The 26,501-nt window shown below is 43.6% G+C and overlaps 1 protein-coding gene across 4 annotated transcripts in view; it reads left to right on the top strand.

The window, feature by feature from the left end:
- Positions 1-26,501, top strand: part of CCDC141 (coiled-coil domain containing 141) — a 337,148-nt gene that overhangs the window by 212,803 nt on the left and 97,844 nt on the right. For all 4 annotated transcript variants that reach the window (XM_063933345.1, XM_063933348.1, XM_063933346.1 and 1 more), the window contains 6 exons: positions 5,073-5,214; positions 9,014-9,133; positions 11,595-11,786; positions 13,324-13,485; positions 24,567-24,743; positions 24,843-24,971. In XM_063933345.1, the coding sequence (XP_063789415.1) occupies positions 5,073-5,214; positions 9,014-9,133; positions 11,595-11,786; positions 13,324-13,485; positions 24,567-24,743; positions 24,843-24,971 (922 nt within the window). The remainder of the gene's footprint in view (positions 1-5,072; positions 5,215-9,013; positions 9,134-11,594; positions 11,787-13,323; positions 13,486-24,566; positions 24,744-24,842; positions 24,972-26,501) is intronic.

A 26,501-nucleotide genomic window follows, 5' to 3' on the forward strand; every position in this document is an offset into this window, starting at 1 on the left:
TCAGCTCTTCGGTGTGGAGGTATTTCACCAGAAATGCGGACAACAGGTGTCAAGCCGTGTGTTCCCTTTGTCAAGCTGTAATAAGTAGGGGTAAGGACGTTAACCACCTCGGAACATCCTCCCTTATACGTCACCTGCAGCGCATTCATAATAAGTCAGTGACAAGTTCAAAAACTTTGGGTGACAGCGGAAGCAGTCCACTGACCAGTAAATCCCTTCCTCTTGTAACCAAGCTCACGCAAACCACCCCACCAACTCCCTCAGTGTCAATTTCCTCCTTCCCCAGGAATGCCAATAGTCCTGCAGGCCATGTCACTGGCAAGTCTGACGAGTCCTCTCCTGCCTGGGATTCCTCCGATGCATCCTTGCGTGTAACGCCTACTGCTGCTGGCGCTGCTGTTGTTGCCGCTGGGAGTCGATGGTCATCCCAGAGGGGAAGTCGTAAGCCCACTTGTACTACTTCCAGTAAGCAATTGACTGTTCAACAGTCCTTTGCGAGGAAGATGAAATATCACAGCAGTCATCCTACTGCAAAGCGGATAACTGAGGCCTTGGCATCCTGGGTGGTGAGAAACGTGGTTCCGGTATCCATCATTACTGCAGAGCCAACTAGAGACTTGTTGGAGGTACTGTGTCCCCGGTACCAAATACCATCTAGGTTCCATTTCTCTAGGCAGGCGATACCGAAAATGTACACAGACCTCAGAAAAAGAGTCACCAGTGTCCTAAAAAATGCAGCTGTACCCAATGTCCACTTAACCACGGACATGTGGACAAGTGGAGCAGGGCAGGGTCAGGACTATATGACTGTGACAGCCCACTGGGTAGATGTATGGACTCCCGCCGCAAGAACAGCAGCGGCGGCACCAGTAGCAGCATCTCGCAAACGCCAACTCTTTCCTAGGCAGGCTACGCTTTGTATCACCGCTTTCCAGAATACGCACACAGCTGAAAACCTCTTACGGCAACTGAGGAAGATCATCGCGGAATGGCTTACCCCAATTGGACTCTCCTGTGGATTTGTGGCATCGGACAACGCCAGCAATATTGTGTGTGCATTAAATCTGGGCCAATTCCAGCACGTCCCATGTTTTGCACATACCTTGAATTTGGTGGTGCAGAATTTTTTAAAAAACGACAGGGGCGTGCAAGAGATGCTGTCGGTGGCCAGAAGAATTGCGGGACACTTTCGGCGTACAGGCACCACGTACAGAAAACTGGAGCACCACCAAAAACTACTGAACCTGCCCTGCCATCATCTGAAGCAAGAAGTGGTAACGAGGTGGAATTCAACCCTCTATATGCTTCAGAGGTTGGAGGAGCAGCAAAAGGCCATTCAAGCCTATACAATTGAGCACGATATAGTAGGTGGAATGCACCTGTCTCAAGTGCAGTGGAGAATGATTTCAACGTTGTGCAAGGTTCTGATGCCCTTTGAACTTGCCACACGTGAAGTCAGTTCAGACACTGCCAGCCTGAGTCAGGTCATTCCCCTCATCAGGCTTTTGCAGAAGAAGCTGGAGGCATTGAAGGAGGAGCTAACACGGAGCGATTCCGCTAGGCATGTGGGACTTGTGGATGCAGCCCTTAATTCGCTTAACAAGGATTCACGGGTGGTCAATCTGTTGAAATCAGAGCACTACATTTTGGCCACCGTGCTCGATCCTAGATTTAAAGCCTACCTTGGATCTCTCTTTCCGGCAGACACAGGTCTGCTGGGGTTGAAAGACCTGCTGGTGACAAAATTGTCAAGTCAAGCGGAACGCGACCTGTCAACATCTCCTCCTTCACATTCTCCCGCAACTGGGGGTGCGAGGAAAAGGCTCAGAATTCCGAGCCCACCCGCTGGCGGTGATGCAGGGCAGTCTGGAGCGACTGCTGATGCTGACATCTGGTCCGGACTGAAGGACCTGACAACGATTACGGACATGTCGTCTACTGTCACTGCATATGATTCTCTCAACATTGATAGAATGGTGGAGGATTATATGAGTGACCGCATCCAAGTAGGCACGTCACACAGTCCGTACTTATACTGGCAGGAAAAAGAGGCAATTTGGAGGCCCTTGCACAAACTGGCTTTATTCTACCTAAGTTGCCCTCCCACAAGTGTGTACTCCGAAAGAGTGTTTAGTGCCGCCGCTCACCTTGTCAGCAATCGGCGTACGAGGTTACATCCAGAAAATGTGGAGAAGATGATGTTCATTAAAATGAATTATAATCAATTCCTCCGCGGAGACATTGACCAGCAGCAATTGCCTCCACAAAGTACACAGGGAGCTGAGATGGTGGATTCCAGTGGGGACGAATTGATAATCTGTGAGGAGGGGGATGTACACGGTGATATATCGGAGGGTGAAGATGAGGTGGACATCTTGCCTCTGTAGAGCCAGTTTGTGCAAGGAGAGATTAATTGCTTCTTTTTTGGGGGGGGTCCAAACCAACCCGTCATATCAGTCACAGTCGTGTGGCAGACCCTGTCACTGAAATGATGGGTTGGTTAAAGTGTGCATGTCCTGTTTTGTTTATACAACATAAGGGTGGGTGGGAGGGCCCAAGGATAATTCCATCTTGCACCTCTTTTTTCTTTTCTTTTTCTTTGCATCATGTGCTGATTGGGGAGGGTTTTTTGGAAGGGACATCCTGCGTGACACTGCAGTGCCACTCCTAGATGGGCCCGGTGTTTGTGTCGGCCACTAGGGTCGCTAATCTTACTCACACAGCTACCTCATTGCGCCTCTTTTTTTCTTTGCGTCATGTGCTGTTTGGGGAGGGTTTTTTGGAAGGGACATCCTGCGTGACACTGCAGTGCCACTCCTAGATGTGCCCGGTGTTTGTGTCGGCCACTAGGGTCGCTAATCTTACTCACACAGTCAGCTACCTCATTGCGCCTCTTTTTTTCTTTGCGTCATGTGCTGTTTGGGGAGGGTTTTTTGGAAGGGACATCCTGCGTGACACTGCAGTGCCACTCCTAGATGGGCCCGGTGTTTGTGTCGGCCACTAGGGTCGCTAATCTTACTCACACAGCTACCTCATTGCGCCTCTTTTTTTCTTTGCGTCATGTGCTGTTTGGGGAGGGTTTTTTGGAAGGGACATCCTGCGTGACACTGCAGTGCCACTCCTAGATGGGCCCGGTGTTTGTGTCGGCCACTAGGGTCGCTTATCTTACTCACACAGCGACCTCGGTGCAAATTTTAGGACTAAAAATAATATTGTGAGGTGTGAGGTATTCAGAATAGACTGAAAATGAGTGTAAATTATGGTTTTTGAGGTTAATAATACTTTGGGATCAAAATGACCCCCAAATTCTATGATTTAAGCTGTTTTTTAGTGTTTTTGGAAAAAAACACCCGAATCCAAAACACACCCGAATCCGACAAAAATAATTCGGTGAGGTTTTGCCAAAACGCGTTCAAACCCAAAACACGGCCGCGGAACCGAACCCAAAACCAAAACACAAAACCCGAAAAATTTCAGGCGCTCATCTCTACTTTAAATACAGAAACATGGAGTCTAGAGGAAAATACTGTACAAAATGTACAGTATATAATTATGATTGTTATATTGTTAATAATAGTTTTACTAATATAGCTAAATATTTATTACTTAATATTAATAGGTTGTCATCATTAATACTGTATACGTTTATTTTATAAAATCTATTCTATGCTGTAAATTGATTAGAGGTATACCGTAATAACAAGTAGTGAAATCAGTTCCCGTTTATTGAAGGGAGAATAATTATCACAAAAGGCAACGTTTGCTGGGTTTTCTCCTGGATTCCCGGAGCACACAACATTGTTACAGCCTATCTTAGGCAACAGGGAAGACAAATTAGAATTTCCTGATCAGGGTGTTTTGTCACAAAACAAAAAATAAAATAAAATTGTGTGAAAATGACGTAGTTATTATGGGGCAGATGTATTAAGCCTGGAGAAGTGATAAAGCAATGATCCAGCAGTGCAAGGTGATAACACACCAGCCATTCAGCTCCAATATGTAAATTAACAGTTAGGAGCTGAATGGCTGATGCGTTATCACCTTCCACTTATCACTGCTTTATCACTTCTCCAGGCTTAATACATCTGCCACTATACCCCTTTCAGACCACCAGCAATATAACCCAGGTTGCGGCTCAATCTGAAAAAGGCCAGTTAAAATAACCTGGATCGAGCGGCCCGGTATTTGAACTCGGGTAGCGAGCAGGATTGCACACTTGTTCAACCCAGCTCGCGGTGAGGTGTGAACGGGTAAGCCGGGTTGATGCCACTCAGTACCCATTCACTGAATAGGAAGAGGCAGCACTTGGAAATAATCTCATCTCCAGGCACCAACTCCGCACGCAATGGCGGTGACGTCACCAACCTGGCAATAGGCCAGGGCGGGCCGCCAGTCTGAAAAGGGTCTCAGCCAGGTCACACCCGGGAAGGATCTGTGTACAAATCCCGGGTGCGATCCGCCTAAAGCGGGTCTGAAAGGGGTAGAATTTGGAATTCTATATGGTGGGTTGATCCACAATTAAGCTTTGAAGCTTAACGTCCAATATTAGATAAGTTAATAAAAGTTAATAAAACGGACATAGGCCGAAAAATAATAAAGAATAAACTGCTGTATTATACGTTTCTTTGTTTGAATTGAATATATTTATTTCTGTTGAACATAAACGTTTTTCTCATATATGAACTAAAAGCTCGGCCTCTCTTAAAAGAGAATCAAGTCCGAAATGTACTTATTATAAATAGTTTTTGGGACAAAGCACTAACTCTGCACAGACAAAAAACATTTTAAATACAGTAGATATATAAAACACTGTTACAGATTGGTTAAAAAAGCACAAGTATAATTTAATGATGGAACGACACATGTACAGTACTTGTTCAATAAAAAATGTGATGGATAATGAAAAGGATAATGCTTACATTAGGACTGAGCATGTGCCGGGCATTGGTGTATGCCGTTCTTAGAGTCTTGTCTTCTGGGAAGGGCAGAAACATTATTTCCATGTTCTGTTTATTATCTTGGCTATTACCCAAGTGAATGGAGGTGCTAACAGCTGTATGGTTCATATTTAGCCCTGGGATGACTGGAATTCAGGAAATGATTGGCTACCTTCAGAAAAGAGTAGATCAACTAACCTGCCACAGCCCTGCATCTACGGAAAATTCTCTCAAGCAACAGGAGATAGTGGCGTCACTAGAGGATCGTCTTAAAGAGGTACAGTATATGTGTACACAAAAAGGTACAGTATTTGTTTACACAAAGAGGCACAGTATACACTAACACAAAGAGGTACAGTATACGTTTACACAAAGAGGTACAGTATATGTTTACACAAAATGGTACAGTATACGTTTACATAAAGAGTTGCAGTATACGTTTACACAAAAAGGAACAGTATACGTTTACACAAAGAGGCACAATATATGTTTACACAAAAAGGTACAATATTTGTTTACATAAAAAGGTACAGTATACGTTTACACAGAGGTACAGCATACGTTTACACAAAGAGGCACAATATATGTTTACACAAAAAGGTACAATATTTGTTTACATAAAAAGGTACAGTATACATTTACACAAAGAGGTATAGCACACGTTTACACAGAGGTACAGTATATGTTTACACAAAGAGATACAGTACATGTTTACACAAAGAGGTACAATATGCAAGGTTTACACAAAGAGGTACGATATATGTTTTACACAAAGGTACAGTATACAAAGTTTACACAAAGTGATAAGGGGTACAGAGGCAGAACTCTGGGAGGCAACAGAGTCAGCTGCCGCCGGGCTCCTGCTTTGAAGGGGGGCACCTCCATGTGGTATAGAGAAAGTGGAGAGAACGAATATGGCGCGAATGGCAAAAGCAGCTACCCCTTTGCACCAATGGTATTCCCTTATACCGATGTGTAATGGTGAAAAAGATAGAGTAGGTGCAATAGGGTGCGCTAAATGCGTAAAATACACATAAAGAATAAACTTATATCTTATGTGCTCACATAAAAAGTGATACTTCCCTTAATACTACCTATAAATAAAACATGCAAAACACACATAAAATGCAGATCTGGATTGATAAAAGTATTTTTCTCCCAAATGGAGGGTAATAAAGGTGGAGGATTACCAGATGGGAGTATTAAGTGGGCGTATCAGATGTGACCTTAGGGTAACTGGCTCCGGAACCGGGTTCCCACGTCCACGTTACAATCGTCTGGATTAGCCTTTCACCTGTTGAGGGTTTGGTCAAAAACTTCACTCTCCTGCTGCTACGCGTTTCGGGAATCTCCCTTCATCAGGCAGTGAGGGTGAAGTGAACAGGATATCCTATTTATACTTTTACCATCAGTCCTGTAAAGGTCACATCTGATACGCCCACTTAATACTCCCATCTGGTAATCCTCCACCTTTATTACCCTCCATTTGGGAGAAAAATACTTTTATCAATCCAGATCTGCATTTTATGTGTGTTTTGCATGTTTTATTTTTATGATATTATTCATTGTATTAAATCTTGCCCTATTCAAATATACTACACTATATGCTGTTTATCCCTTCTTTTACATGTGAAACGAATTCAAGAACATATGCATATAGGTAGTATTAAGGGAAGTATCACTTGGGCACCTCCATGTGTTCAGCGACATTAATCAATTAGGTTATTTGACAGCAGCCGGTATCTCTTCCGTAGCCGACTTCCCCACTAGTCACTGCACCTTACAAATCACACCCTCTTTATTATAGATACACTGATAGCAGACAACTTACTGATGAAGCTATTTGCTCCTATAAAGGAAGCATGAGAATTCTAACTATATGAAGTTATTTCTCTGACAATTACAAGTAACTTCATATAGTTAGAATTCTCATACTTCCTATGCGAGAGCAGATATCTCCATCAGTAAGGTGCATGCTTCCAGTGTAATAGGTTGTGGGTTCTAATCCTGGATATGACACTTGCAAATTGTCAGAGAAATAATCAGCATTGTGACTGAGCAGATCTATGTAGTGTGTGGCTGGACCCCTACATAGTTCCGCCTAGTTGCAACGGTTTTGTAGTAGCTTCATATAGTTAGAATCTGCAGGCTTGCTATGCAGGAGCAAATGTGTGTGTGTGTGTGTGTGTGTGTGTGTGTGTGTGTGTGTGTGTGTGTGTGTGTGTGTGTGTGTGTGTATATATATATATATATATATATCAACTGGGACAAACTTACGCCACTGAAGGGGTATATTTACTAAAAGTCGATTTTGGTCGATTTTTGATCGATTTTGTGTTAAAGGGTCTAAATCAAACATTTACTAACAGAAGATTTTTGGACATTGTTTAACAAAAGAAGAAGATCATCTGTGGAATTTAGACTCTGAAATACAAAATCGACCCACATCGATTTTTAGTAAATATACCCCTAAATACCTTTTCTAACATATCATTTTTGTCCTACATAGTTTTTTAAAAGGATTTCAAAGATCATCTGTTAGTAAGTGTGTGATTTAGACCCTGAAACACAAAATCCATTGAATATCGACCCAACATTGAAAATAAAATAAAAATCAACATCGACCAAAATTGACTTTTAGTAAGTGTGCCCCACAGTATCTATACATTTACACAAAGAGGTACAGTACTAACGTTTTTGGTTTGTTAACAACTCTGAATAACCTCGAAGTCTACAAAGAGACACATTATACATTTATACAAAAAGGTACAGTTATAGAAAGTTTACGTAAATAGGTGCAGTATACAACTTGTACACCAAGAGGTACAGAAAGTAACATTTACACATGAGGTACAGTATATACATTTACACATGAGGTACCGTATACATCATTTACATATAAGGTACAGTATACAACATTTACACAAAGATGTACCGTATACAACATTTACATTTAGAGGTACAGCATGCAACATTTACACAAAGAAGTGCAATATACAGGTGTAGTATGGTATACCGGTGCCAGGATCCCGATCGCCGGTATACCGACAGCTGGGCGAGCGCAAATGAGCCCCTTGCGTGCTCGCTGCGTGCACGGTGGGACCCCCAAGAGGGAGAATAGTTGCCGGTATGCCGGGTGTCAGGATTCCTGCGCCGGTATACTGAGCGCCAGGATCACAACAGCCGGCATACTGAATACCACCCCCATTATGCATAATTTCCAGAAGGCATATACGATATACATATACAAAGAGGCACCGTATTGAACATATGCACAGAAGTACGGTAAACAACCTTTACACAAAAAAAAGTACAGTATAAAATGTTTACACAGAGTTACATTATACATTTGCAAAAGAGGTACGGTATACATAATTTACAGAAAGAGGCACATTATATAGCATGGGTCTGGGACTGAGGGTCGACAGCACAAAGGTCGATGCCAATTGGTCGACACACCTTAGGTCGACACGGACGAAAGGTCGACACGGACAAGGGCGACATGGAAAAAGGTCGACATGAGTTTTTTATGTTTTTTTGGGAACCCCAATTAGTGCACCGCGTCGCCTCGCATGGCTCGCTTCGCTCGCCATGCTTCGGGCATGGCGCCTTCGCTTTGCTCGGCACACTTTACCTTTTCCAATCATAGTCCACGTGGATCGTTAAGTATGAAAAGGTTCAAAAAAAGAAAAAAATAGTGAAAAACTCATGTCGACCTTTTCCCATGTCGACCTTGTTCCTGTCGACCTTTTGTCCATGCCGACCTTTTGTCCATGTCGACCTAAGGCGTGTTGACCAATTGGCGTCGACCTAAGGTGTGTCGACCTTTGTGCTGTCGACCTGGAGTCCGGATACCATATAGCATATACACTTTTGTGGATATTATTAGAACTTATTCTATGTAATGCACCTAGTGTTCACTCATCTTTTGTACTTTGGGAAGTTATCGCATATTTGGTTTGTTGTATTTACTTACTGTATATATAGATTTTAAACTTTTCTTGTAACAATAAACATTAAAGATTAAAATAAAATCCAGGAAATTTAAAAAAAAAGTATAAAATTTTATTTTTTAGGTATCAGCATGGATCAACAACATAAACTCAGGTCTTAACTGGTGCAGTGACCCAGGCTTGAGTATCGGTGAATGTGAGGACGTGCTCAATAAACTTGGCGAACTGGCAAAGCAAACAAAGGTGACTCACTTAGTGGAGGCCGTAATGCAAATGTATTCGGTTATGATGGAAAACAGTCAGCAGAATGGATTATAGGTGTAGAAAAATTGTTACCAATTGCAAGGGTCTCTATTGTTCTCGCCTCATCTACTCTCTCTCTCTCTCTCTCTCTCTCTCACTCACACTTCTAAAGTCTTACATAATCTTATTATTTAATCCTATTCTCCGCTATTCCATATGGCCAAAGAAGGTCACAAAATATGAATGCACTCATCAGGCCGGCAACTAGAACATACTGGCACTGTGCTGAGTATCACTGGGCGGCCCAATCTAGGCCCCTCCTGATACCCCTGGCTATCTTGTGCCTGTGAAATAGCGCCCAAATACAGTGAAAGAAGGAGCCAGTTAAGTATTTTTTTTGGGATGCATGTTTTTTTTAAGGTGTCTAACATTTATTATATGTTTTGGGCAAAAGGCAGCCTGGCGAGCCCTTTCCTGCAGACACGAGCTGGTTGCTCCAGATCTGACTTATGATACTAAATGGGGGCATCTTATTTCTGTGTCACATGGCTTCCACAGAACCACAATGGGAGGTCATGGAGAATAACAGAGGAGAGCAGGAGGTGCACTGTGCTATTCTCCCCTCCTCTGTGGTCTCCACTAAAAGTAGCAAAGGTGTGAGAGGTATACAGTATATTGGAAGTTTTATGGGGCTGTATGGAATACCTGATAGACATGCATGGGAGGCCCATTTGATTATGTGGGGAGGTTTGATGGGTATGTAAGGACACTTGGGGAGGTTTGATGGGCATGTGGGGATTTTTAAGAAGAAAAGGTCCTACATAACAATAGGTTTTGTGTGCACTGTGGAGTGTGTAAAGTGTACTACTCTACAAGTAGCTTATGTACTGTGATCTGTGCTATTTATATTTGACTATATCTAAATTGTGTAGAATTTAACTTTTAGGCTTTTTATAAGATAGGAATAATGTAACAAGCAGTTCCCAAATAAAACATTGATATGGCTGTTAATTTTGCACATAACCGTTTTGGGGATTTGTGATGAGCATGTTAAGGGCATGTGGGGAGGTTTGACGGCCATGTAGTTACATGTGAGAAGGCCTGAGTGGCATGTTGAGGGGATGCGGGGAGGTCTGACGGCCATGTAGTTACATGTGAGCAGGTCTGATGGCATGTAGGGAGGTCAGATGGCCATGTAGTTACATGTGAGATGGTCTAAGTGGCATGTTGAGGGCATGCGGGGAGGTCTGATGGCCATGTAGTTACATGTGAGAAGGTCTGAGTGGCATGTTGAGGGCATGCGGGGAGGTCTGACGGCCATGTAGTTACATGTGAGAAGGTCTGAGGGCATGTGGGGAAGTTTGATGGCCATGTAGTTACATGTGAGAAGGTCTGAGGACATGTGGGGAGGTCTGATGGCCATATAGTTACATGTGAGAAGGTCTGAGTGGTATGTTGAGGGCATGCGGGGAGGTCTGACGGCAATGTAGTTACATGTGAGAAGGTCTGAGTGGCATGTTGAGGGCATGTGATGTAGAGAGATCTGAGTGGCAAGTTGAGGGCATGTGGGGAGGTCTGAGTGGCAAGTTGATGGCATGTGGAAAGGTCTGAGTGGCATGTTGAGAAGTCTGAGTGGCAAGTGGAGAGCATGTGGGGAGGTCTGAGTGGCAAGTTGATGGCATGTGGAAAGGTCTGAGTGGCATGTTGAGAAGTCTGAGTGGCAAGTGGAGAGCATGTGGGGAGGTAAGAGTGGCAAGTTGAAGGCATGTGGGAAGGTAAGAGTGGCAAGTTGAGGGCATGTGGGAAGGTCTGAGTAGTAAGTTGAGGGCATATGGAGATGTCTGAGTGGCACGTTCTGGGAAGCTTTGGAGTACATTTGGGATCCCTTAGGGCTTATGGCCATCCAAGTGCATGTCAGACATTTTGTGGCAAGGTCTGAGTGGTATGTGATGTATATTTGGAGCAAGAAAGAGGCATATAAGGGTATTTAAAATCAAATAGTTTGCTTCCAGTTACAAAGCACACATAAAATCAGAAAATCCCCTTAATCTTTTTGAAAACAAAAATTGTGAAGTGCACTTGATGTGCTATTTTCCAGTTGTGTTATGAGAACCCAAATTAATATTTTGAGCTGGGTCGTGCTCCTCAGCTTGGCTATGATAGTTCAGTTTATGAAGCATATTTACTAAACATTGTTTTTTCAAAGTTGCAGATTCTTAAGGGTTTTGAGAATGCCTGCAATAGTAACACACACAAAACAAGTCTAATTTTGCATGTATTACTTTTGTCCTTTCAATAAGAGAATGTCCAAACCCTATTCTTATACAGAACCAGTATCTCTATTTATACAACCCAGTATGCCCTGTTCTTGCTTAGTATCTCTGTGTCAAGATCGCTAGGAGAATGTTGTAGTCAGATAGTTGGAGGCTATACAACTTTCATTGTGTATAATCCTAAACAGGAGGCATCCAAATGTATGGAGTCCGCTGCTCAACTGCTAAGAGAGGTGACGCAGACAGCGCCATTAGGTGACGAAGTATTTACCAGCAACTCACGACTTCTAGATGATAAGCTGAGAGTTCTGGATCAAAGAATCGATGAGAAATTGGAGGTTATAAATGTGTACATTGCATTTCTAAAGTCTTCAAAAGAGGTAAAATCTATAAAGTAAAATGTGGTTTTAATATATAAACAATAAACATATAACTAAAAAGCAATACCTCTAACATGTAACTGTAAGAAATACAGGAGCCGACTTGTTTAGTGTAATGAGGGACCATTGCAGTTTTGCATATGCCAATTTACAGTACTGCTTCAAAAGAGTTATTCACTGGCCAAATTAATTATATTTACTCAGGGATATTTTGAAAATTCCACCATAACAAAATACAGTATCCTAAAAGGGGGAATGTAAGACATAAGGACGTATTCAATTAGCCGCGAAAAGCCAATTTTGCGGTAAAAGCCATGACTCTACCACAAATCTTGCTTATTCAATTGTCAGTTGTCATAGTTAGCAGTAATTTTACCGCTGATTTCAATTCACCACCTCTGAGCAGATGAAAAGTTGGGAACAATCCTTATTTTCAGTTAAAAATGTTGGCATTTGGTTCAGGACCCCTGGGACACTGCCGTGAATGACTAATTAGTTACTTAGACGTTATTAAGAATTTTTTAATTGGTCGATAATGAGTCATGACACGTTATTTTTGGGGTGAGAAAGTGCAAAATAATGGAAATTGGGGTACAAAGCAAGGGACATGTATATTGGGATGCTTTACGAGTTGCGTTTTCAGATTTGCCGATAGGGGCAATCGGTCTGTTTCCACTTTCTTTTTTAAAAGTCTGCTAGAATGACCCAAATATATACTTATACCCATTTTTATGTACCACAAATTTAATTTTAGCACTTATTTTGCTGAAAAAATAGCTTTCTATGGGGGTTGTAGGCTGTTGTAGGACTGTTAACTATACCAGTGGTTACCAAACTGGGTGCTGTGGCACTCAGGGGTGCCTCAGAACACTCGTAGAGGTGCCCTGGGTTGGTGGTCAAGGACAAAATTCAAATAATTGAATGTAACAGACAAAACCAGTGCTTGTAGCTTCCACCTAAATAATATGTGGACAGACGAAAGCTAATCCAGTACTTCACCACATACAGTAACTGAACCGAAGGATGACATATAAACACAATTTACTTAAATATGAATCTAAATTACACAAAAAGAAACTTTTTGCCTAGGGGTGCCGTGAAAAAAAAAATTCTGCTACTCTAGGGCGCAGTGACCCAAAAAGCTTAGGGAACCACTGAACTATACATTGGTTGTTATCATTTTAATTGAGTTATTTAATATATCAATATTTGCCCATTTACATGAGTGGTTTTCTTTATATTCTTGGTAAATAGTACAGTGCCCTAGGGTGGTCAGTGGAGGGCCCCTTTTTGAGTTTGGTCTCAGGTGGTAGTTTGCAACAAAAGCTCAGCAGGTCATTCCACCGAGGACTTGGCAGCATGCAACCGGTACTCTCTCTGCTAGGAGTGCTACAGTTCCAATAGTGTCTTTCAATATCCCAAAACTCAGACAGGACTTAGTACTATTCCTTGCTACTTACAGCCAGGCTAGTTGCATCTGTTTATTTCTGGGTTTATATGCTTTGACTGACACAGTTATTTTTTTGTATTAATCAAGCTGGATTCTCACATCCAAAACCTGAAGGCGGTGTATGCACCTAATCCAGAGGAAGTATCGGTGTCCCAGCTGGAATCGGTAGAAAGCCGGATACAGTCTGTGCTGGATGAGCTTTTCTCAGTCCAAGATATGGGGCAAAATTGTTTGAATATTATAAAAATGGTGAGTGCTTTTGTTGATACTGATATTTTTTATATCATTAAAATAATTATACCGAATAAAAGTAATTTTTATTTGAATACATTAAAGTCATTTACAAGTGGAGAACATGTGAGTGTAACCATGCACTGACCTTCTCATTTATAGCTATTTATATACCCTGCTTACATAAGTGTAGAAATTACTTTTCTGCATTGAAATAAGATTATGGGCAGCAATGCATGCACTCTTCCTGCTTTCTGCAATCCAACACTTCAATAAGGTTAATACTATCAAACATATAAATATATTATTAATAGAGAACACATCTAAAACTACCTTTTTGGGGGGTCTATTCATGAAGCAGTGAAAAGTGTGGAGAAGTGAGCCAGTGGAGAAGTTGCCCATGCCAACCAATCAGCATTGAGTAACATTTATAATTTGCATACTATACAGTTGTACGGAGCAGCTGATTGGTTGCTATGGGCAACTTCTCCAAAAGCTCACTTCTCCACACTTTTCACTGCTTCATGAATAGACTCCTAATTATTAAGCGGTACATCTGTCAACCTTTGTGTTCACATGAAAATGAACTGTCTATATTGCTGCATATCACTGCGATTTGGAATGTATCTTGTCTCAGATTTATCAGTCTCGAACTCTTCTTGAAGGAAATGCAACTTCCTACAGTATGCATATGAGAAGGCTACTGGAGAGGGTTCTTAAAGATTCCTCTCTCAAACAATGATTCTAGAATCTATCCTATCAGCCACACTGGCTAGTGCATCTAAAGACAGTGTTAGCTAACGGGGCCAAGAAGCTCTGAAAGCTTGGTGTCATTAAGAATTATGAGCACTGCAGCTTGCAGCGTTATTTAGTCAGTGTAGAAGATAGCTCTGATATCGTCTGCATTAGGCTGTTGTTAGGCAGGGGTAGTCTAGGGGCAGATTAAGAGAGGAGGGTGCCCTTGTGCATCCTCCATGCTGGTCCCCTCCTCTCTCCACAGCACAGATGCAAGCTGACTCTGGCAGTGTGCCTGATTCTAGTACACATGTGCGGGTCTCCGGGAACATATTACCTGCGCCATGTTCCCAGTGATTTCTGTACTGTGCATGCGCAAATCTCCAGAAAAATGGCGGCTGTACTATTTTCCCCAGTGATTTGCACAGTGCCACCCTGGGACTCCAGAAAGGTAAGTATACTAAATGGGTGCAGGATGTGCGGTCTGGGGGCCCCTTGGACCCCTGGGCCCATGTGAACCACAGATCCTGCACGCATTATGGATGCGCCACTGCCAGATAACTATATCATGTGGCAACTACAATTTCTGCATGATTTAAGGTAAAAGGATCTTGATCAATAGGCCCCCAAAGCATTCAAAGTGTTCATAAGAAACGCTGTGAACCAATAGTGTAATGTGATCTTAGCAGGTTCCAAGAAAGAAAATCCATGTTACTTTTTATAGACTGTCGCACCCATATGACAATACGACATATCCATCCGTTACAGCGTGTTGGCTTGGACATATACCCAGACACATATCCATCCGTTACAGCGTGTTGGCTTGGAGAAGAGAGTTAGGAGGGTGCTCTATATCTAAGGGCTGTATGAGTCAATGCTATCTACAGAGAATGAGACAGTCATCCACCAGTGCCTGGACATCTGTCCTTAGTTACTGACTGCAGCCGGCAGAGGATATTAACTTCATCTGTGCCAAGTCAGACTAGAGCTTGCTCCATGCACACAGTCTGCAGATTTCATCACCATGTCATGGAAATGATCAAGGGGGCTAATTCAGACCTAATCGCTCGCTCGCTGTTTTTTTGCAGTTCTGCGTTCGCATAGTCGCCGCCCACCGGGGAGTGTATTTTAACTGTGCAAGTGTGCAATCGCATGTGCAGCCGAGCGGTACAAAAAAACTTTGTGCAGTTTCTGAGTTGCCCAGGACTTACTCAGTCGCTACAATCACTTCAGCCTGTCCGGGGCCGGAATTGACATCAGACACCCGCCCTGCAAACGCTTGGACACGCCTGCGTTTTTCCAACCACTCCCTGAAAACGGTCAGTTGCCACTAGTGATGAGCGGGTTCGGTTTCTCGGAAACCGAACCCCCCCGAACTTCACCCTTTTTACACGGGTCCGAGCCATACTCGGATTCTCCCGTATGGCTCGGGTAACCCGAGCGCGCCCGAACGTCATCATCCCGCTGTCGGATTCTCGCGAGATTCGGATTCTATATAAGCAGCCGCGCGTCGCCGCCATTTTCACTCGTGCATTGGAAATGTTAGGGAGAGGACGTGGCTGGCGTCCTCTCCGTTATTGTTGAACTTGATTGTGCTGTGCACTATTGCTTAATTGTGGGGAGGGCTGGGGAGCAGCTGTATATAGGAGGAGTACAGTGCAGAGTTTTGCTGATCAGTGACCACCAGTTATCCGTTCTCTGCCTGAAAAAAATGCTCCATATCTGTGCTCACAGTGTGCTGCATATATCTGTGCTTACACTGCTTAATTGTGGGGACTGGGGAGCAGCTGTATTATATAACAGGAGTACAGTGCAGAGTTTTGCTGACAGTGACCACCAGTATACGTTGTCTGCCTGAAAAACACTCCATATCTGTGCTCAGTGTGCTGCTTTATTGTGGGGACTGGGGACCACCAGTATAATATTATATAGGAGGAGTACAGTGCAGAGTTTTGCTGACCAGTGACCACCAGTATATAATATATAGCATTACGGTCAGTAGCGGATCTTGCCACGGGCAAGCAGGACTTTTGCCCGGGGCGCCGCCTTCCGGAGGGCGCTGGCGCCATCCGGAGGGCGCCGCACCGTGGCAAGATCCGCCACTGCTGCCCGCTGTGTCCCCCGTCCGCCCCCGCTGCCGTCCCCGTCCGCCTCCTGTGAAGGGAACTAGACGCTATGCGTCTAGTTTCCCTTCGGCGAGAGTAACTTTGCTGAGCGGTGCGCGATGACGTCATCGCGCACCGCACAGCAAAGGTCCTCTCCACGAAGGGAACTAGACGCATAGCGTCTAGTTTCCCTTCGTGGAGAGGACCTTTTGCTGTGCGGTGCGCGATGACGTCATCGCGCACCGCTCAGCATTCAATCGGCGCTAGCAATGTACAGGGGACGTAACTGACCACGCCCCCTGTATTAGACCACGCCCCTTTTCCTGCCCGGGGCGCAGAGCGCCCTTGAACCGGCCCTGATTACGGTACAGTAGGCCACTGCTGTACCTACCTCTGTGTCGTCATTAAGTATACTATCCATCTACATTCTATACCTGTGGTGCATTTTAGTTTTGCAGTTTGCTGACACAGTGACCACCAGTATACTATATATAGCAGTACGGAAGGCCACTGCTGTACCTACCTCTGTGTCGTCATTCATTAAGAATACTATCCATCTACATTCTATACCTGTGGTGCATTTTAGTTTTGCAGTTTGCTGACACAGTGACCACCAGTATACTATATATAGCAGTACGGAAGGCCACTGCTGTACCTACCTCTGTGTCGTCATTAAGTATACTATCCATCTACATTCTATACCTGTGGTGCATTTTAGTTTTGCAGTTTGCTGACACAGTGACCACCAGTATACTATATATAATAGCAGTACGGTACGGAAGGCCACTGCTGTACCTACATCTGTGTTGTCATTAAGTATACTATCCATCTACATTCTATACCTGTGGTGCATTTTAGTTTTGCAGTTTGCTGACACAGTGACCACCAGTATACTATATATAATAGCAGTACGGTACGGAAGGCCACTGCTGTACCTACCTCTGTGTCGTCATTAAGTATACTATCCATCTACATTATATACCTGTGGTGCATTTTAGTTTTGCAGTTTGCTGACACAGTGACCACCAGTATACTATATATAATAGCAGTACGGTACGGAAGGCCACTGCTGTACCTACCTCTGTGTCGTCATTAAGTATACTATCCATCTACATTCTATACCTGTGGTGCATTTTAGTTTTGCAGTTTGCTGACACAGTGACCACCAGTATACTATATATAATAGCAGTACGGTACGGAAGGCCACTGCTGTACCTACCTCTGTGTCGTCATTAAGTATACTATCCATCTACATTCTATACCTGTGGTGCATTTTAGTTTTGCAGTTTGCTGACACAGTGACCACCAGTATACTATATATAATAGCAGTACGGTACGGAAGGCCACTGCTGTACCTACCTCTGTGTCGTCATTAAGTATACTATCCATCTACATTCTATACCTGTGGTGCATTTTAGTTTTGCAGTTTGCTGACACAGTGACCACCAGTATACTATATATAATAGCAGTACGGTACGGAAGGCCACTGCTGTACCTACCTCTGTGTCGTCATTAAGTATACTATCCATCTACATTCTATACCTGTGGTGCATTTTAGTTTTGCAGTTTGCTGACACAGTGACCACCAGTATACTATATATAGCAGTACGGAAGGCCACTGCTGTACCTACCTCTGTGTCGTCATTCATTAAGAATACTATCCATCTACATTCTATACCTGTGGTGCATTTTAGTTTTGCAGTTTGCTGACACAGTGACCACCAGTATACTATATATAGCAGTACGGAAGGCCACTGCTGTACCTACCTCTGTGTCGTCATTAAGTATACTATCCATCTACATTCTATACCTGTGGTGCATTTTAGTTTTGCAGTTTGCTGACACAGTGACCACCAGTATACTATATATAATAGCAGTACGGTACGGAAGGCCACTGCTGTACCTACATCTGTGTTGTCATTAAGTATACTATCCATCTACATTCTATACCTGTGGTGCATTTTAGTTTTGCAGTTTGCTGACACAGTGACCACCAGTATACTATATATAATAGCAGTACGGTACGGAAGGCCACTGCTGTACCTACCTCTGTGTCGTCATTAAGTATACTATCCATCTACATTCTATGCCTGTGGTGCATTTTAGTTTTGCAGTTTGCTGACACAGTGACCACCAGTATACTATATATAATAGCAGTACGGTACGGAAGGCCACTGCTGTACCTACCTCTGTGTCGTCATTAAGTATACTATCCATCTACATTCTATACCTGTGGTGCATTTTAGTTTTGCAGTTTGCTGACACAGTGACCACCAGTATACTATATATAATAGCAGTACGGTACGGAAGGCCACTGCTGTACCTACCTCTGTGTCGTCATTAAGTATACTATCCATCTACATTCTATACCTGTGGTGCATTTTAGTTTTGCAGTTTGCTGACACAGTGACCACCAGTATACTATATATAATAGCAGTATGGTACGGAAGGCCACTGCTGTACCTACCTCTGTGTCGTCATTAAGTATACTATCCATCTACATTCTATACCTGTGGTGCATTTTAGTTTTGCAGTTTGCTGACACAGTGACCACCAGTATACTATATATAATAGCAGTACGGTACGGAAGGCCACTGCTGTACCTACCTCTGTGTCGTCATTAAGTATACTATCCATCTACATTCTATACCTGTGGTGCATTTTAGTTTTGCAGTTTGCTGACACAGTGACCACCAGTATACTATATATAATAGCAGTACGGTACGGAAGGCCACTGCTGTACCTACCTCTGTGTCGTCATTAAGTATATTATCCATCTACATTCTATACCTGTGGTGCATTTTAGTTTTTCAGTTTGCTGACACAGTGACCACCAGTATACTATATATAATAGCAGTGCGGTACGGAAGGCCACTGCTGTACCTACCTCTGTGTCGTCATTAAGTATACTATCCATCTACATTCTATACCTGTGGTGCATTTTAGTTTTGCAGTTTGCTGACACAGTGACCACCAGTATACTATATATAGCAGTACGGAAGGCCACTGCTGTACCTACCTCTGTGTCGTCATTCATTAAGAATACTATCCATCTACATTCTATACCTGTGGTGCATTTTAGTTTTGCAGTTTGCTGACACAGTGACCACCAGTATACTATATATAGCAGTACGGAAGGCCACTGCTGTACCTACCTCTGTGTCGTCATTAAGTATACTATCCATCTACATTCTATACCTGTGGTGCATTTTAGTTTTGCAGTTTGCTGACACAGTGACCACCAGTATACTATATATAATAGCAGTACGGTACGGAAGGCCACTGCTGTACCTACATCTGTGTTGTCATTAAGTATACTATCCATCTACATTCTATACCTGTGGTGCATTTTAGTTTTGCAGTTTGCTGACACAGTGACCACCAGTATACTATATATAATAGCAGTACGGTACGGAAGGCCACTGCTGTACCTACCTCTGTGTCGTCATTAAGTATACTATCCATCTACATTATATACCTGTGGTGCATTTTAGTTTTGCAGTTTGCTGACACAGTGACCACCAGTATACTATATATAATAGCAGTACGGTACGGAAGGCCACTGCTGTACCTACCTCTGTGTCGTCATTAAGTATACTATCCATCTACATTCTATGCCTGTGGTGCATTTTAGTTTTGCAGTTTGCTGACACAGTGACCACCAGTATACTATATATAATAGCAGTACGGTACGGAAGGCCACTGCTGTACCTACCTCTGTGTCGTCATTAAGTATACTATCCATCTACATTCTATACCTGTGGTGCATTTTAGTTTTGCAGTTTGCTGACACAGTGACCACCAGTATACTATATATAATAGCAGTACGGTACGGAAGGCCACTGCTGTACCTACCTCTGTGTCGTCATTAAGTATACTATCCATCTACATTCTATACCTGTGGTGCATTTTAGTTTTGCAGTTTGCTGACACAGTGACCACCAGTATACTATATATAATAGCAGTATGGTACGGAAGGCCACTGCTGTACCTACCTCTGTGTCGTCATTAAGTATACTATCCATCTACATTCTATACCTGTGGTGCATTTTAGTTTTGCAGTTTGCTGACACAGTGACCACCAGTATACTATATATAATAGCAGTACGGTACGGAAGGCCACTGCTGTACCTACCTCTGTGTCGTCATTAAGTATACTATCCATCTACATTCTATACCTGTGGTGCATTTTAGTTTTGCAGTTTGCTGACACAGTGACCACCAGTATACTATATATAATAGCAGTACGGTACGGAAGGCCACTGCTGTACCTACCTCTGTGTCGTCATTAAGTATATTATCCATCTACATTCTATACCTGTGGTGCATTTTAGTTTTTCAGTTTGCTGACACAGTGACCACCAGTATACTATATATAATAGCAGTGCGGTACGGAAGGCCACTGCTGTACCTACCTCTGTGTCGTCATTAAGTATACTATCCATCTACATTCTATACCTGTGGTGCATTTTAGTTTTGCAGTTTGCTGACACAGTGACCACCAGTATACTATATATAATAGCAGTACGGTACGGAAGGCCACTGCTGTACCTACCTCTGTGTCGTCATTAAGTATACTATCCATCTACATTCTATACCTGTGGTGCATTTTAGTTTTGCAGTTTGCTGACACAGTGACCACCAGTATACTATATATAATAGCAGTACGGTACGGAAGGCCACTGCTGTACCTACCTCTGTGTCGTCATTAAGTATACTATCCATCTACATTCTATACCTGTGGTGCATTTTAGTTTTGCAGTTTGCTGACACAGTGACCACCAGTATACTATATATAATAGCAGTACGGTACGGAAGGCCACTGCTGTACCTACCTCTGTGTCGTCATTAAGTATACTATCCATCTACATTCTATACCTGTGGTGCATTTTAGTTTTGCAGTTTGCTGACACAGTGACCACCAGTATACTATATATAATAGCAGTACGGTACGGAAGGCCACTGCTGTACCTACCTCTGTGTCGTCATTAAGTATACTATCCATCTACATTCTATACCTGTGGTGCATTTTAGTTTTGCAGTTTGCTGACACAGTGACCACCAGTATACTATATATAGCAGTACAGAAGGCCACTCCTGTACTTACCTCTGTGTCGTCATTAAGTATACTATCCATCTACATTCTATACCTGTGGTGCGCCTCTTTTTTTCTTTGCATCATGTGCTGTTTGGGGACAATTTTTTTGAAGTGCCATCCGGCCTGACACTGCAGTTCCACTCCTAGATGGGCCAGGTGTTTGTGTCGGCCACTTGTGTCGCTTAGCTTAGTCACACAGCTACCTTGGTGCGCCTCTTTTTTTCTTTGCATCATGTGCTGTTTGGGGACAATTTTTTTGAAGTGCCATCCTGCCTGACACTGCAGTGCCACTCCTAGATGGGCCAGGTGTTTGTGTCGGCCACTTGTGTCGCTTAGCTTAGTCACACAGCGACCTTGGTGCGCCTCTTTTTTTCTTTGCATCATGTGCTGTTTAGGGACAATTTTTTTGAAGTGCCATCCTGCCTGACACTGCAGTGCCACTCCTAGATGGGCCAGGTGTTTGTGTCGGCCACTTGTGTCGCTTAGCTTAGTCACACAGCGACCTTGGTGCGTCTCTTTTTTTCTTTGCATCATGTGCTGTTTGGGGACAATTTTTTTGAAGTGCCATCCTGCCTGACACTGCAGTGCCACTCCTAGATGGGCCAGGTGTTTGTGTCGGCCACTTGTGTTGCTTAGCTTAGTCACACAGCGACCTTGGTGCGCCTCTTTTTTTCTTTGCATCATGTGCTGTTTGGGGACTATTTTTTTGAAGTGCCATCCTGCCTGACACTGCAGTGCCACTCCTAGATGGGCCAGGTGTTTGTGTCGGACACTTGTGTCGCTTAGCTTAGTCACACAGCGACCTTGGTGCGTCTCTTTTTTTCTTTGCATCATGTGCTGTTTGGGGACAATTTTTTTGAAGTGCCATCCTGCCTGACACTGCAGTGCCACTCCTAGATGGGCCAGGTGTTTGTGTCGGCCACTTGTGTCGCTTAGCTTAGTCACACAGCGACCTTGGTGCACGTCTTTTTTTCTTTGCATCATGTGCTGTTTGGGGACTATTTTTTTGAAGTGCCATCCTGCCTGACACTGCAGTGCCACTCCTAGATGGGCCAGGTGTTTGTGTCGGCCACTTGTGTCGCTTAGCTTAGCCATCCAGCGACCTCGGTGCAAATTTTAGGACTAAAAATAATATTGTGAGGTGTGAGGTGTTCAGAATAGTCTGGAAATGAGTGGAAATTATGGTTATTGAGGTTAATAAAACTATGGGATCAAAATGACCCCCAAATTCTATGATTTAAGCTGTTTTTTTAGGGATTTTTGTAAAAAAACTGACACTGCAGTGCCACTCCTAGATGGGCCAGGTGTTTGTGTCGGCCACTTGTGTCGCTTAGCTTAGCCATCAGCGACCTCGGTGCAAATTGTAGGACTAAAAATAATATTGTGAGGTGTGAGGTGTTCAGAATAGACTGGAAATGAGTGGAAATTATGGTTATTGAGGTTAATAAAACTATGGGATCAAAATGACCCCCAAATTCTATGATTTAAGCTGTTTTTTAGGGTTTTTTGTAAAAAACACCCGAATCCAAAACACACCCGAATCCGACAAAAAAATTTCGGTGAGGTTTTGCCAAAACGCGTCCGAATCCAAAACACGGCCGCGGAACCGAATCCAAAACCAAAACACAAAACCCGAAAAATGTCCGGTGCACATCACTAGTTGCCACCCACAAATGCCTTCTTCCTGTCAATCTCCTTGTGATCGGCTGTGCGAATGGATTCTTCGTAAAACCCATCGCACAGCAACAATACGCTTTGTACCCGTGCAACGCGCCTGCGCATTGCGGTGCATACGCATGCGCAGTTCTGACCTGATTGCAGCGCTGCAAAAAATGCTAGCGAGCGATCAGGTCTGAATTACCCCCAAGGTCACCAACTTTGGACGGACTTGGGACTGCACACCATAATTCTAAACATAATGACAGGTGCTACCTTGCTGAGTCACACACAAAAAAGAAAAAAATGCAGGTGCACACTCTAAGGGCCTAATTCAAACCTGGTCGCTGAAGCCCAATGAGGTGTGCGCACGTGCAGCAGCCGCACATCTCACTGGTGTGATCGCCTCTGCCTTATTGACAGGCAGAGGCGGTCGCGTGGCGTGTCGGCAGCGTTGCTGTGGCATTTTCGGGGCGTGGTCCTGACAACGCAGGTGTGTGTGAACCATTTGCGGAGTGGGCCGCGGCGGTTGTGTGATGTCACACGCAGCCGCTGCAGCCAAAAACATGACGGGTAGCCACCTGCCTTCAATAAGGATTGCAAATTCTGTAAAGTAGCAGAATTTGCAATCCATTTGATTTCATGCTGGGGGCTGCCCATCGCAGGGCAAGGCCACCCAGCATGCTAACCTCCCCCCCCCCCCCCCTTTCACCATGTTGAAATCGTGGTCGCGTCACAATTTCAGAGTGATCACTGAAAAGGTTAGCCTCCTGACGGCGCAGCCTGGCTGCTCCCGCAGGAGGCCCGCCGCCATTTTTGTGATCACAGTGGCTGGGTGTGACATCACGCAGTCGCCCCGATCACGCCCATGCCACTTCCCCCCTGCGGCCACCGTCACCCCATGTTTTTAAGCTGTGCCCCCACATTGCTTTGTCTCCGCCTAGGAAACGAGGCATTGCCACCTGCCCCGCAAACACCTCTGCCTGAATTAGCCCCAAAGTACTAAACACTGCTAATCAGAATAAATAGAATAGATTCTGCTATTTAACAGTAAAATTGAGGTACTCAGCATAATTTAGGCCAAAAACATAGGCCAAATAGCAGGAACAAATGTCATTTGCATCGCGGGAGGTACATTTTTGCAATTCTATAAATGACCTTTGCTGACCTTTAAGTTGATTTATATGTGATTAATAATTCAGCAATGCGCTTGCAGTTGTATTCAATGCTGGATATTTAATTATATGGTGAAGTAGATTACATTTTTTTTTTAATTATATATATTAATCTCAATTTGAAACTGTTGGAGTTGGATGGCAATGGATGTATATTACACCTTTGTAAGATCTTGCTACACTTGAGGCAGTGTTATTAAGATAAATGTTATTTGCATCAGACATCCATTCTCTTAAGGTATTTATATAAAAGCATGATGCGATGAATTTGGGACTATCAATCAGCGTTACAGTAAATCAATGCAGTCTTATGATCTATTGTGCTTACAGATGAAAAAGAACACCATTCTGAAGGACAAACACATGCAGAAAGTGGAGGATACAATGGCTAATCTGAATAAGGAAAAGGCTGAGATCACAAAACTATGGGCGGCCTGGCGACAGCATGTCAATCAAGTACATTCTTCCACACAGCAATGGAGAACAATTAGAGATCAGCTAAGATTGGTATATATTAATTGAGACAACCAATTACAGTTTGTTGTATTAAACATGAATGCCAGAAGAAGCATCCGAACATTTTTTATTACATGATTATTTTATTAGGCTGCTAGCAGATTCCAAGAGCTGGAGAAAGATCTACAACCTCTATCTGCAATGAGCCTTGGAAATGATGACGCCCAGAATATTTCAATTGCACAAGAGAATCTGCATAATATTAAAGCAAAATTTCAGGTAAGCAAACATCAGATTAGTCTGTTCCATATTCCAGCTGGAACTGATCAACCTGCTGCTAATGTGATAGCCGGGCAGCGGCCGGTCCATCAGTCATTTTAAAAAGCATTGCACACCAGGCTGTTTCATCACATAAGCAAGCAGTTTATTCACAGATCAGACAGGGTTATCACGACAGTAACATTTAACTTCTTTTTCTTCTCAACAGCACAATATTCATATGGGTTACATCAGGTTACATCTCCTTTCATTTGCTTCACTGGCAATAACAGCATTAACAATGATGTGACAGCATTACAGTACATACCAGCGCAGTCTCTGGGAATCAGTAGTGCGGCTTCCGCAAACTGAGATTCATTTCAGTGTGCTCTCCCCCATTCGCTAGGGGCTCTATCTAAACGGGATCTCTCATGGACACGTACGTTACTGGGGGCCTTCCGCCAAACGTGGTTCCTACCACTCACCCAGCTCGTCCTCTCCCGCAGACTCACACCTCCCGTCCTGCTTCTTGGGTACACCTGAAGGTCCTTTGTTCCTGGTTCCTTCCACTGTACTCTGCATACTGTGGCTCTCACACTGCACTCTCCATCTCTCACTGAAGCTGCTAGCTCTCCTGTTACACTGCAGATATGGGCTCTCCCTCTCTTCATAGCAATACCCACACGCTGCTCTTCTCTCCATCATGCCAGGGACTGTGGACCATGCTTGTTCCACAGTCCCCGGACTGGGTTTCTCCTAGACACTAGCCTGTGCCCTCCATCTTCAGACCTCAGCTCCCACTGCACTGTCCTGTGCTTTGTTCCTTTTGCTAAAATCCCCCTGCACTTCCTGTTCTAACCCCCTAGATGTGGCAGGGTCTGCCAGAACTGGTTTGGGGCCATAAAACTCCCCCACTCACTGATAAGAATTAAATGGATTTTGGAACTTTCCAATATCTCTTGTCTCCTAACATTCCAGTATGCCACACTAACAGCTTGTGACAGTTATTCCCCCACCACCATTTATACAGCAAAAAGTTCATGTCTTTAGCGCTAGTTACTGTCCATATATAAATTTACTTTTACTCCGCTTGCTTTTTTTATAATGAATTTATAACATAAAGGGCCTGAAGTACGCCCAATTACAAAGCATAAATCTGCAAATTTTGACACTGGGGGTCATTCCGAGTTGTTCGCTCTTGCCGATTTTCGCTATACTGCGATTAGACGCTTACTGCGCATGCGCTTAGTTATTTTACACAAAAGTTAGGTATTTTACTCACGGCATAACAAAGCTTTTTCATCGCTGTGTTGATCGTAGTGTGATTGACAGGAAGTGGGTGTTTCTGGGCGGAAACTGGCCGTTTTATGGGAGTGTGCGGGAAAAACGCAGGCGTTCGAGTTGCAAAACGCAGGAGTGGCTGGAGAAACGGGGGAGTGGTTGGGCAAACGCTGGGTGTGTTTGTGACGTCAAACCAGGAACGAAAAGGACTGAGCTGGTCGCAATGGCTGAGTAAGTCTGGAGCTACTCAGAAACTGCTAAGAAATTTCT

This window comes from Pseudophryne corroboree, chromosome 7, assembly GCF_028390025.1.
Source record: "Pseudophryne corroboree isolate aPseCor3 chromosome 7, aPseCor3.hap2, whole genome shotgun sequence".
Classification (NCBI taxonomy): Eukaryota; Metazoa; Chordata; class Amphibia; order Anura; family Myobatrachidae; genus Pseudophryne; species Pseudophryne corroboree.